At 29.3% G+C, this 14,275-nt stretch overlaps 2 protein-coding genes across 3 annotated transcripts in view; one reads left to right on the top strand and one right to left on the bottom strand.

The window, feature by feature from the left end:
- Positions 1–3,912, top strand: part of LOC135959023 (glucose dehydrogenase [FAD, quinone]) — a 42,405-nt gene extending 38,493 nt beyond the window's left edge. Inside the window, exons 2-3 of the mRNA XM_065510007.1 lie at positions 1,903–2,153; positions 2,217–3,912. Coding sequence (XP_065366079.1) covers positions 1,903–2,153; positions 2,217–3,592 — 1,627 coding nt within the window. The 3' untranslated portion in view covers positions 3,593–3,912. The remainder of the gene's footprint in view (positions 1–1,902; positions 2,154–2,216) is intronic.
- The window catches only part of Flo2 (flotillin-2), a 503,689-nt gene that overhangs the window by 236,807 nt on the left and 252,607 nt on the right, over positions 1–14,275 (bottom strand). The gene's annotated exons all lie outside the window — the stretch shown is intronic.

Here is a 14,275-nt window from a genome sequence, read left to right as displayed (position 1 = left end):
TTCTTAAACTTCAATTGTTGACATTATGTAAAAATTTTTATTTGATGTAAAAATTATAAAAATGTGGGTTAAATGAAGAAATTTAAAAATTTTTAATAGTTCGGTAAAATATTGTATTGTTTACATTGTGTAAACAATGTATATTTAGAGTAATTAAAGAATTCTGAAACTTGAATCTTGTTTGTCTTGTAAATATTATAAAATCTCTATTAGAAATATGAATTTTTGAAATTATTCTTGATTTTTGTTCGTATTTTCATTGTTTGCATAATATAAACAATGTATTTATGATGTAAATTATATAAAATCTTTATTAAACCTAGAAATTTCGGAAATTTTCTTGAATTTTACAAGATATTGACATTTTTACATTATGTAAACAATGTATATTTACTGAAATAATATAAAATCTGTGAAAAAAGTCAAATAATTTCGAAAATCTTCTTGAAACATTTTCGAATTTCAATTGTTTACATTATGTAAACAATATATATTTAGTGTAAATAATATATCATCTTCATTAATTCTGGAAATATAGAAAATTTTCTTGAATTTTGCTAAATTTTGCCTAGTTTACGTTGTGTAAATAATGTATATTTAATGTAAATAATTATTAATCTGTATTTGATAAAATAATCTTGGAATTTTACTTGACTCTTATTCATATTTCAATTGTTTACATTATGTAAACAATATATATTTAGTGTAAATATAAATAAAATCTGTATAAAAATAATGAATTTTTGAAGACTTCTTAAATTTTTATAGATTTTGAACTGCTTACATAATGTAAAAAATGTATTTTTAGTGTAAATTATATAAAATCTGTTTTAAATCTAGATTTTTAGATAATTTTCTTCAATACGGCTAGATGTTGAATTGTTGACATAATGTAAACAATGTATATTTAGTGTAAATTATATAAATCTGCCTTAAATAAAGATTTTTTTTAAAGTATTTCTTAATTTTCCGAAATTTTGAATTGTTTACATTGTGTAAACAATTTATATTTAGAGTAAATAATATATAATCTTTAAAAAATCAAATAACCTGCAAAGAATTTCAGAACTCTCTTAAATCTTGTTCATACTTCAATTGTTGACATTATGTAAACAATGTATATTTAGTGTAAATTATATAAATCTGCCTTAAATAAAGATTTTTTTATAAAATATTTCTTAATTTTCCGAAATTTTGAATTGTTTACATTGTGTAAACAATTTTTATTTAGAGTAAATATTATATAATGTTTAAAAAATCATATAATCTGCAAAGAATTTCAGAACTCTCTTGAATCTTGCTCATATTTAAGTTGTTGGCATTATGTAAACAATGTATATTAGGTGTAAATAATATAAAATCTTTAGAAACACAACCTATTTTAAGTGTAAATAATATATAATTTGGAAGAACTCTACTAATTTTGTAACTTTACTTGAGTCTTGTTTAAATTTAGTTTTAAGGTTTAGTTTTAAACGTTTTAGTTCAATGTAAAAAATTGACATTTCATTCAACCGATCCAAAAATTTTAAAATGTTGACAATTTATCAATGAAATAAGGATTTGGTCTTTACTCTCTGTCATAAATTGGTGCAAATTGTTTTCATATTTTTAATTACATGTGAACTAGTCCCCGATCATGGGACTAGTTCAGTATCAGTTCTCTTTGCTCTAGGGTTATATTAAAAAATGTTTATAAATTCTAACTAAGTAGTTTTTAATTTATACAGTCACCAGCAAAGGCGAATTCAGGCAAATTGAAGCGAATTCATAAATTTTGTTTTATTTAACTGAGAGCATATTGCTTGAATTCGCCTTTGCAGTCGCCTGTATAAATTCACCTTGTCTATGCAATTCAAGTTTAAATATTAAATATAAATACTTATTTATTTTCTCTTCCAGAACCCAACCACAAAATACCGCCTGTCAGGCCATGAAAGACAAAAGATGCTGTTGGACTCGTGGCAAAGTTATTGGAGGTAGTTCTGTACTCAATACCATGTTGTATATCAGAGGCAATAAAAGAGATTTTGATCAGTGGGCCTCATTTGGTAATCCAGGCTGGAGTTATGAAGATGTCTTGCCATACTTTCGCAAATCGGAGGATCAAAGAAATCCCTACTTGGCCAAAAATAAAAGATATCATGGCACTGGTAAGTCTTATTATAAAAAAAAAAATTAAAAATCATTACTAAAATATTGTATTTATATTACAGGTGGTTTATGGACTGTACAAGATGCTCCCTATAACACACCCTTGGGTCCAGCTTTCTTACAAGCTGGCGAGGAAATGGGTTATGATATAGTGGATGTTAATGGTGAACAACAGACGGGCTTTGCCTTTTATCAATTCAATATGAGACGTGGTTCCCGCAGCTCTACGGCCAAGTCTTTTCTGAGACCAGCTCGCTTAAGGAAGAATCTTCATGTAGCTTTATTCTCACATGTTACCAAAGTTTTGACACATCCCCAAACCAAAAGAGCCACTGGGGTGCAGTTTATACGCAATGGCAAATTGCAAACGGTTTATGCCACCAGAGAAGTTATCTTAGCAGCAGGAGCTATTGGCTCACCCCACCTCATGATGTTGTCGGGTATAGGACCGGCAGAAGAGCTACAAAGAGTAGGTCTGCCTTTGGTACACCATCTGCCGGGTGTGGGTCAGAATTTACAAGATCACATTGCGGTGGGTGGCATAGCTTTTCTCATCGATTATCCCATATCGATAGTGATGAAGAGAATGGTTAATATTAATACAGCCCTGCGTTATGCCATTACAGAAGATGGTCCCCTGACCTCTAGTGTGGGTTTGGAGGCTGTGGCTTTTATCAATACCAAATATGCCAATGCTAGTGATGATTGGCCTGATATGAGTTTTATGATGACTTCAGCTTCCGTCATGTCAGATGGTGGTTCTCAGGTCAAGACGGCCCATGGTTTAACCGAAGAATTCTATAATGACATGTACGGTGAAGTTAGTAATCGTGATGTTTTCGGCATATTCCCCATGATGCTGAGACCCAAGAGTAAAGGTTTCATTAAATTGGCATCCAAGAATCCTCTGCGTTATCCGCTGCTCTATCACAACTATCTAACACATCCAGATGATGTAGATGTTTTACGGGAAGGTGTTAAGGCTGCTGTGGCCATGGGTGAAACTCAGGCCTTAAAGAGATTTGGTGCACGCTTCTGGTCCAAACAATTGCCAAATTGTCGGCATTTACCTCACTTCACCGATGAGTATTGGAATTGTGCTATACGCCAGTATACCATGACAATTTATCACATGTCCGGCACTGCCAAAATGGGTCCTCCCTCTGATCCCTGGGCCGTGGTAGATCCTCAACTGAGAGTGTATGGCATACCGGGTCTAAGAGTCATAGATGCCAGTATTATGCCCGCTATAACCAATGGTAATATCCACGCTCCCGTGGTAATGATTGCCGAAAAGGGAGCAGATATGATTAAAGATCTTTGGCTAAGCTCTTCGCAATATCGTGTGAAAAGGGATATTCACGAAAAATCCAATATTTGCAATATCACGGATACCTCAAGTAGTTTAGGTGTTAATAACCTAGATGAAGTCTCATAGCAAGTGTGTTCATAATTTAGTTATGTTTTTTTTCCAAATAAAATTTAGTTAGTTACTTAATTAATTTGTTTATAATTTGATATTTATTGAACTGAAATTTGTACGACTTTTCTTTTTATAATTATTTTACAATATTTTATAGTCTGTTTGGTTACCAGTGAGTTATTAAATAATAATTTCTTTTAGATTTATTTTATATTGTTAATTTGTGTAAATATTTCAGTCAGTTAATGTTACAAATGTATTTTCTAAGTAATTTTTATATAATTTTAAGTTTATTTTTAAATGACAAAGAAAAAAAATAAATTTTTAATTTAAATAAAAAGTAAGTAAAATAAATTTAGAAGAATTTTGGGTTTTTATTTTAAATATGTATAATGAATTAGTTTTGTAGAGAATTTGTGGGTTACTAATGAACTAATACAAAGAGAAAAGTGATTTATATTGAATATCAGCAAGTTGAAATTTTAAATATAGGAGGAACATCTTAAGAATAAAGATACTGTGTAATGCTACGACAGATTTCTAGTTCTCACTCTTTCTGGAAATAGTGGATCAGTATTAGATTCAATCTGTGGCATTTAAGTATTTAATAGATGCTAGACCCCAGTTCAGTTTCCGCTATATTTTATGTATAAATATATCGAGCCCTTAGCGCCAAATTGTCGTAAGCGACATAACACAAATTTTACAGAAGGTGTTTTTGATTAATTTGAAATTAAAAATGTCATGATTTCGTCCAAGCTATTTGTCTATTTATCAAAAATATTTAGAACCAAGGCGTATTAACAAGGTGAGTGCGTCCCGGCAACAAATACAACAATGCAAAAACAACAGGCAATTTGTTTTTGTTAAAATGTACTGTAAATGTCAAAATCAGGGCGAATTAAAATATTACTATGTTATTTACAATAACAAATGTAAACATAAACAAAGTTTGACATATAGTGTACATAAAACCACAGCGAATTAACAAACATCTGATTTTATGCACTCACCTTGTTAATACGCCTTGTTTAGAACTTTTGAAAATTAAAAAATTCATGGAATACTTTATTGAAAAATATGACAAAAATGTTTTTTATTGAATTTTTGCATAAATACAAATGTTTCGAATTGAAATTAAATTTTTATTTATGAATAGTTTTTAATGAAATTTCACAGTTATGTAGATTTTTCTATTTAAAATGAAAAAATAAAAACGATTTTTGAAATTTATTATCAGCAATCCCTCAATTCCCAAAAAAGTGTTGAAAAATTCCAAAAATGGGAATTTTTAATTTTTTTGTTATAATATCCATACCAGGGTCGGGGTCGGAACCCTTTACATAATAATTAGAAACATATTGGGCCACCTAAAATCGGTTACTATATTTTGATATCGAATATGCGATTTGAGAATTTTTGCCCTAAATTTTAATTTTACATAAAAAATAGGTGTTTTTTGAATGGACCTGGTCCCCTCGGTAACAACAATTTTTAATTTTTTTTTTCATTTAAAATATTTTATGAAAACTTATTTTTCAGAAAGTATAAATTCATTATACATCCTTTTAGAATTTTTTTGCGATAACTTAAAAAGGAAAAAGTTCTTTTTTCCAAAATAATTAGCGAAAAATCGCTTTTTAAAAATATTTTAAATTCAAATGCATACAAATTTGGACTTAGTCATTATTTTTATACAATTCTTTTTCTATTTGACACATATATATGTTTTTAGTCCAATAAAGGAAAACTGGAGAAAATCGGGAAATATTTGGATACGCTGTTATTTGGATACTCGACAACACTACTTCTTTGCGCATGTGAAATTTCATTCAAATCAATCTAACCATTTAGAAGTTACAGATTTATTTCCCTCATTTTTCTATACCACTATGTGTCGCTTACGATAAAATTCGTTTACTGTAAACATTGACTTACTATAATTTTGAAGTTATTAACGATTTCGATATTCTGAGAACGCTAAAGCATCAGTCGGTCCATAAAATTTTAATTTTTGCAATAAAAAGAAAAATTCGAAAATGTCGCTTGCGATAATTTGGCGCTAAGGGTACGATATGACTGCCTGACTTTCAAAGAGAATATGAATTCTATTAGACCCCTTTCACACTAGGCAATTTAGTTGCGCAAGTTTCTTGTGTTTGTTGATGCCAGAGGTAATGTCGGGTTAAGGAGAAGAAAATTTTGCATGCTGTTTTGCTGTTGAGCCGTGTGTCCATTACCAAGTTTTCTTGCGGAAATTGCTTCCAGAAGTGACTTCCAGAAGTTTTTTTCGTGTAAACTCGTATTAGAAATCGACTTCCAGAAGTCACGACTTGCAGAAGTTACTTGCGGCAATAATGTGGAGACACTTGTTTGTTGCTTTCTGGAAATAACTTGAACGACTTGCTGTAACCTGCAAGTGTTTTGAGGACTTGCAGAAGAAGGTTTGTGGTAATCTCTTCTGTTTTAATTCATGGGTCATGTTCTCAAAAAAGAATAAAATTAAAAAAACAATACGCTATAAATGCAATAGCCTATGATATAGATGTTTGTGAACCTAGGCATTTAAATTAAATCCATTAAAGATTTAAAACAATTAAAATGTAACTAATTATGTATCTTCTGAATCGGTATTTTATTAGCAGTAACCTGACTTCAATCGTTGAAAAAATTCACAAAATTTAAACTCAAGTTGACAAAAGAGACATTATGTTACATTTAAACATCTTCAGATTTCAATGAAGTTAATTATGCAAAACAATTTAAAATTGTTTATAGAATAAAAGTGACCGAATTTAAGAGGTAATGGTATTTCATTAAGGGTATGATAGATGTTATGCAAGTAAAGCTGAATCTTTAATTTAGGGTTAATGGTAGTCAACTTTGCCACACAAAATTTTTCTAATGTAACGTTTTTCATTTGTTTGATAAACAAATTTAATTACCTTTATTTGATACACTCTGTTGATTAGCGACGCCATCAACCATGTCTATAAACTTACCACAGTTAGCAAGTTCACCATATGGTAAAGTGGATAAAGCTTACCTAAAATGAGAACAAATAAAATGAGAATAAATTAACAATGTTGTCAATGTAAATATATTGAATATATAGAAAATTGTATTAAAATATTAATTAAATATAATTTATGTTTATTCAGGGAACAATTTATGAATATAATAGCAAATTTATAATAATTGTAAACAAATTTGAAATTTCCAATAAAAAAAAATTGTAATACAGTGATTTATAAACTTTATTTTTTTGGAAATAATTCGGTATCTCGGGAACTATTGGATATATTATTACGAAATTTCATATGGTTAGTGTTTTCCAGTTGATTTACTGGTGTTCAAATTTGGTCACCCCTGGTTTCAAATTTATTTAAAAATTATCCAAAAATCCATTTATGATCAGAATCAGCTGAATATATAAATAGTTCTTGAGAAGATCTACACTAATATGACAAAAACTTTTTATATAAGTACATATTTGATATTAGCGAAAACCTTAGTTCCTGAAGATTGATATTTCAGTAAAATGAAATAATTTTATAAATTTTTCGGACGTTATTTACCTTCATTACAAAATTTGGAACTAATGTAGATCCAAATGTCCTTGAATCAATGGCATTATAATTTATAGAATTTTTATTTGCAAATACCAAAAATAAAACGGGGAAAATGTGTCCCAAAAACTGAGTAGCACAAGGATAGGAGGATAGAAGTATACGAGTTGGGTGACAGAAAATGTAGAAAATCAGCGATATATGTATGTAGTACTTTCGTGTTCCAAAAACTGAGTTTTTTTTAGAAAAGTTTTTACTGTGGCGTTATTTACCGATTTGCCAATTTAAAAATTGGCAAAGTTTGGATAGGTTTGGTGGTTACTATGTCCGCTTAAGTGTGCCAATTTTTACTTTACACCCTTTTGCATTAAGTTCTCTTTCTGGATCATATAGAAATTTTTTGGGACTTTTTTAGAAAAAAAAAAACTAAAAAATAAGGTCCTTTTACATGTTCCAAATTTGGATGCGTGTAACTTTTTATGGGTACCAAATAACTGTTAGCAAGTTGTTTATATTTTATTTGGAATTTTATCACAAAAATATCTGATATTCCAAAAAAAAATTTGACCTTCCGTAGGCCTGCCATATCTTAAAATCCATATCCTGAACTAACTTTTATTTTAAATTTCAGCTTATTTGAATCATAAATGGATTTTTGGCGAAAAAATTGTGAAACCGTAGGTAGCGTGTAATTTTGGTAATTAAGCCTAATGAGCTTTATTTACATCTTTGATACCTTTTTGCGACCCCCATGAAATTTTCCAACAAAAATTTTCTTAGAATATTATAATCCTTAAATGTCCTTATTGAAAGGACTTTTTTAGATTTTCTCGAAAAAAGCGTCAAAAGAGAGGTGCTAGATGGTTAAGATCTTCCACAAAAATTATCCCCATCAAATTCTACAATATAACTCTGACAATAAGAATTCTCTCAGACATTAACTTACAACATTTTTTCATTCAGGTATGGCTTCGATGTAGGTATGGCTTTCAAATGATGCTAAAAAACAATTTTTTGCTGCATTCGTTTACTTTTTGTTTTGGTTCACCACCAAATATGCGTGATATTCCAATTAAACATCAATACAAAACTCCAAAAAACATCAGATACATTTCATATACATTTATTATATCTTATTTATTAATGCACACACTGCAATGTTAGACTATAATAAATTATTGTTGAGAGGATTACAATCTATCACAACTGATAGAAATTAAAGATTAATTTTTACGCCAGACTGCACTAAACAAGAGCGTTAAATGACTTCTAGACTAAAGTAAAAAATTATAAATAGTTCTAATATGTATGAATATCGGAGCAGAACAATGTATTTAATCATTTGTTTAGCTAAATAAAAACTATTTCTATGGTTTTCAAAAAAATTGTATTTAAAAACAAATGAATCAAAGATTTTGAAGACTTTTAGTTTTTCTAGCTTTGAATAGCATGAGTAGTAAATTATGAAATGTTTTTAAAACAATTGTTAAAATATAAAACATTAAATTGCAAATTGTAGAGGGAATTTCAATTGATATTACGCATAACATATGTGGTTTCCTTATACTGGAAATAGCATGTTATTTAGTAATAAATATTGAAGAAATATAAGTAAAAACGAATTAAATGTACTCTATACATAAACTATTCTAAAACAAGTAAGAGAGCTATAGTCGGCTGTGCCGAATCTTATATACCCTTCACCAAATTATACTTCAAAATAGGTCAAAAATCGAGGCTGTCCTGGTTTTTTCCTTATATCTCAGCCATTTGTGGACCGATTTTGCTGATTTTAAATAGCAAACTTCTCGAAAGTATGTCTGACAGAATTATTGAAGATTTGGATCCCTTAGATATCTGGGGTCTTCAGAAATTTAATTTCAACAGACAGACAGACGGACATGGCTTCCAAGCTATCTATAAGGCTCCAGAATATATATACTTTATAGGGTCGGAAAATTATATTGTGGAAATTACAAACGGAATGACAAACTTATTATACCCTTCTCACGAAGGTGAAGGGTATAAAAATAAATAAAATTATCAAAATGATTATAACAATCATTCAATTTGTAAAAATTGATAATTTTAGCAAAAGCCACTGATATTCAGTTGAGAGAGCCAAATAAATGTTTGTTGCTGTAACAAAATACTGTAAACTCAACTAATACATATAGCTGCTGAAACAAAATCATTGTTTTTCTTAGCTAATCACAGATATCTTGGCATTTGTACTAAAATAATTGAATGATATACATAAGTCCTATTCCTATGATGTCTTTCTCTGTTTCTAATTCCTATGTCCATAAATTCATCTCTCTTCTATACTTTTCTTTTAAGAGCTTCGCTCTGCCCCTTGCTAAATATAATCCATGCAATAAAAATAAGTAAACGAAATGAATTTATTAGATACGCAACGTAAAGTACAACATTTTTCTTACTTGTTTTACAATATACATAAATAAATAAAAAATAAATAAGAAACAACATATATAAATTAAATTTAAGACGGCAATTAGGTTTTTCAACTCTTCTTTAGCAGCAGGGTTTATTTTGTAATAACATACCGACATAAACTTATATTTATTTAGTTTCTTCGTGTTTCTTTTCTATTCGGAGGTTACGAACAAAATTCAATTAAATATTAATTAATGTAATTGTAAATGCTAAACATTTGTTAACACGTGTAATGGAATTTTTAGAAATAGTTGGAGTTACACTCAGGAAAAATTTATAAAAATCTGTCATTGAAGACATAAATTAGCCCCGTCTTGACTAGCCATCAATTTGTTCATTCAGCAAACAATTTCTTATCCGCAAATTAATTTGTCTGGTGTGGACAACTCTTGTCGGTGTCATGTTCTTGTTCGTACAACTTGGTCAGACCATTTGTTCGCTTAACGATGTCTGCCATCAAATGTAATTTTCACACAAAAATACTGACATATGAAGAATTACAAAGAAAATTATGAACAAAATCTTACATCTACTAGTTAATTGTTCATTACTAATCATGTATTACAGCAGAAAGTAAAAATCTGGAGGCGCTTTCACAAAAACCTCCCTACGATACGTTTTCCCCGTACACAGAAGAATTGACGTATTTGTGTTCGTAGTCCTGATAATAGTGAATATTCAGTTAATGGATTGTAGTTATGAAAACTTTGAAAATTATGGAAGAATATTACATAGTCTCCGCAACAGATTGTAAAGGGTTCATTGTCAAACGAACTGTCATACTGCGCTCACTTTTTGACATGTATGATCAGTATATCATCATGCATAGATGACGCTTGAATAACGCTACCAAATTATAAAATCAGTCATCGATTCGCCCTTCTTATAGACGACTGTTTTATAGCAAAATTGTGTTCAACAATGAGGCTCGTTTTTAGCTTAACGGATTTGTTAATAAACAAAATTGACGCATATGAATTGAGATCAATCCACAACAGACACTACATAGTCCATTACATCCAGAAAAATGCACCGTCTGGTGCGGTTTACACGCTAATGGTATTATCGGACCTTATTTCTCAAAAATAAAGCCGAATGAACGATCCATGATCAATGATTTTTTATTTGAAAATATGGATGACATTAATCAGAGATTTGGTATCAACAGGATGGCGCTACGTGCCATACGGCGGCCACAACCGTCGATTTTTTATACCCTTCACCATGAGTGGCAAGGGTATATATAAGTTTGTCATTCCGTTTTTGTAATTTCTACATTTTTCATTTGCGACCCCACATCGATATAGCCATGTCCGTATGTCCGTCTGTGTGTTGAAATCAACTTTCTGAAGCCCCCAAATAACTTACATACGCGAATGATACATCAATATCTCCGAAATTCTTCCGGCTCGGTTGCTATCGAGAAAATCGGTCCACAAATGGCTGAGATATAAGGAAAAATCCAGGACAACCTCGATTTTTGACCTATTTTTGATCCATATCTGGATTACTAAATCATTAATATAGACAATATGGATATCTAATGATATATACTTCAAAGGCCTGTGCAACGACGTATATAAGACCATAGTAAGTTGGACCTACAATGGGTCAAAATCGGAAAAAATATTTTTTAACCCGAATTTTTTTTTCACTAAATATTAAAAAAAAAAATTTAAAACTAAAAAAAAAAATTTTTTTTAAATTAAAAACAAAATTATTAAATTTAAAAAAAATTTAAAATTTAAAAAAAAAATTAAAAAAACAATTTCGAAAAAACAACTGGAAAAAAATTAAATTTTGTTTACCTAAAAATATTTAAAATTTTTATTTTAAAGTATATTTTGGTGAAGGGTATATAAAATTCGGCGCAGCCGAATATAGATCTCTTACTTGTTTAAATCAAAATTTGGCATAATAACTTGAGTTCGAGAAATGGACCAGGAAAAAACCAGGACAACCTAGATTTTTTACCTATTTTTGACCTATATCTGGATTACCAAGTCATTACTATAGACGATATGGATATCTAGTGATAGATATTTCAAAGACCTTTGCAACGAAGTATATAAGTTCATAGTAAAACCGAAAAAATTTAAAAAACCCAAAAAAAAAATTTTAAAATTTAAAAAAAAAAATTTAAAATATCAATTCGAAAATTTTTTTTTCCTAAAAATTAAAAAAAAACAACTTTGGAAAAAAATAAATTTGTTTACCTAAAAATATTTATTTTGAAGTATATTTGAAGGGTGAAGGGTATTCTCTCTTACTTGTTTTTCATGATTTTCTTTGATTACGATCTGGGACTAAAACTGGTGTTAGTCACTAACACAGAACCAATTCATTAAGATCATGGCTGACACCTAATACATAGTATCTAAATGTTTTTCATTTTCAAGAATGATATCTTGGTAGCTACTTCGAATAATAAGACGTAACTATCAACTGATCGTGTACAAAAGAGATTCTTGAATCATTTGTGGGATGAAGGGACTGTGTTTTTATGCTTAAAGTATTTGACATCTTAAAAGAAGTAAATACATCAACATGAGTTTCTGAATATGAAAAGATTATTTGCGAGATTGGAGCTGATTTTTTACAAGATATGAAGTAAAAGGGAGACACATTTAAATGAGTTCATTCCCAAAAGAATAATGATGCATGAACAGATTTACTTTTCCTATAATAAAAATGATTTTAAATCCCAAAAACGTAATTTTCCAACATTCTTATTTCTTAATATAAAACTCATATTATTTCTCTCAGTGCCTTGCTTCTAAAACTAATAATAAATTATTTAAACAAAAAAAACCGTTTTGTAAAATTATGAGGCATGTTATTTGAACAAACATTAGACCACAACAATAAACACAAACAAAAAATGTTTAATTAATTTAGAAAAAGATGGATAATAAAGCAATAAAATCCTATTGGTTGATTTTCAAAATTATAACACAACAATAAAAATAAAATAAAACAAAAATTTTTCAAATTTTTAATTCGTAATTATAAGTTTTGATAGCTACTAAATATTAGGTACAATTGTGTAGTTAGTTAGTTAGTATGTGTACTTGAATTGAATGCAATGGTAGATTTCAAAACAATTTGCAATTCATAATTACAGACAGAGTATTTAATAGATGGTTTAATAAATGAAAACCGGTAATTTATGACTTATAGTCAGCTTAAGAGTTAAACACCATAAGAGATTTCAATCGATTTATATTTGGAGAGCCACTATTTGTCTGTCTGCACACCTGTGGTGGTGTTTTTTAATAAACCAACACCTTCTAGATGGTGTTTTAAGTAACTATTGAGGCTTTTATTTACGAAAAAAGGTAATTAAGTGTAAATTACAACTTTAGGTGTAATAATTATTTATTAGTTAAGGTAAACTATGAAATCATATTGAATGATATATGGGCTCAATGATCTTTTTTGGTTTTTTTATGAGCAACAATAAAAATTTTAACAATTTGTTAAAAAGAGTTGTATTTCATTTACTAAACTTTCTTAGCATTTGATAATTAACCAGTGGGTTATATAATATAACACTTGAATACTGTGGCAACCTTTCTTTTCAAAACCAACCAACTAAATTTATAAGCAACAACGATTTCCGGCATTTTCATTTGAAATTGAAGCCTGTTTTCTGTACATTTATTTCAAAAAAAACAATTTGATATGCCAATATAAAAGTTTGGCTTTTTTCCTTCTATTTATTTTATATTTTGTAAAAAAAATTAAATTAAAAATATCTTGTTAACACTATGTATGTAATTGTTGATAGTATTTGTATTTTTAACATAAAAACCCAGCCGTTAAGTAAGTAGTCAATGTATCCCCCATATTGACAGTATTGTCACTAATGTCCTATCACTTGGCTGACTCCAATTTATACAGTTTGCGTTATTTGGCACATATATGCTCTTTGTAGTGCAGAGGGAAGACAATTGGTTACTTTATACATACCAGGTAATCTAGCGAGAAGTTAATTGTCACTTAAGTGCCTCTAAGTAATCTAGAGTGCAGTCACTTTGAACGTTTTATGAGTAATTTACACAAACTGGGACCAAATCACCGCATTCGTGGTGGAATGAGCTATGGTATCTAAAACTTATTTCGATATCGAAATTATGATCAAATGTACTAAATTTCTTGCACGATATCGAATGCTATCTTAAATAAGAAAATTACGATCCCTGGTTTTATACAAATCGTATTGATATAATTCTCATACAGTTTATTTTTATTTTTCCTTAATTATACTGATATCCCCTGTAACATAGCGTGAAGTCAATAGTCACTTTAGTGTCTCTTAGTAACCTATAGTGTAGTCACTTTAAACGTTTATTTTGTATTGAACTTTAGAAAGTAGTTATTTTTCCGACCAGAAGCAATCTATTAGAGAGTTGGCGAAGGATCGTTTATTTTACTGTCTATGATATCGAGCCCTTAGCGCCAAATTATCGTAAGCGACATTTTCAAAATTTTTTTTTTATTGCAAAAATTAAAATTTTATGGACCGACTAATGTTTTAGCGTTCTCAGAATATCAAAATTGTTAATAACTTCAAAATTTTATCGTAAGTCAATGTTTACATTTTACAGTAAACGAATTTTATCGTAAGCGACACATAGTGGTATAGAAAAAAAGAGGGAAATAAATCTGT

This window comes from Calliphora vicina, chromosome 4, assembly GCF_958450345.1.
Source record: "Calliphora vicina chromosome 4, idCalVici1.1, whole genome shotgun sequence".
NCBI lineage: Eukaryota > Metazoa > Arthropoda > Insecta > Diptera > Calliphoridae > Calliphora > Calliphora vicina.
The sequence above is the reverse complement of the archived record's forward strand: the minus strand, read 5'-3'. Positions and strand labels throughout refer to the sequence as shown.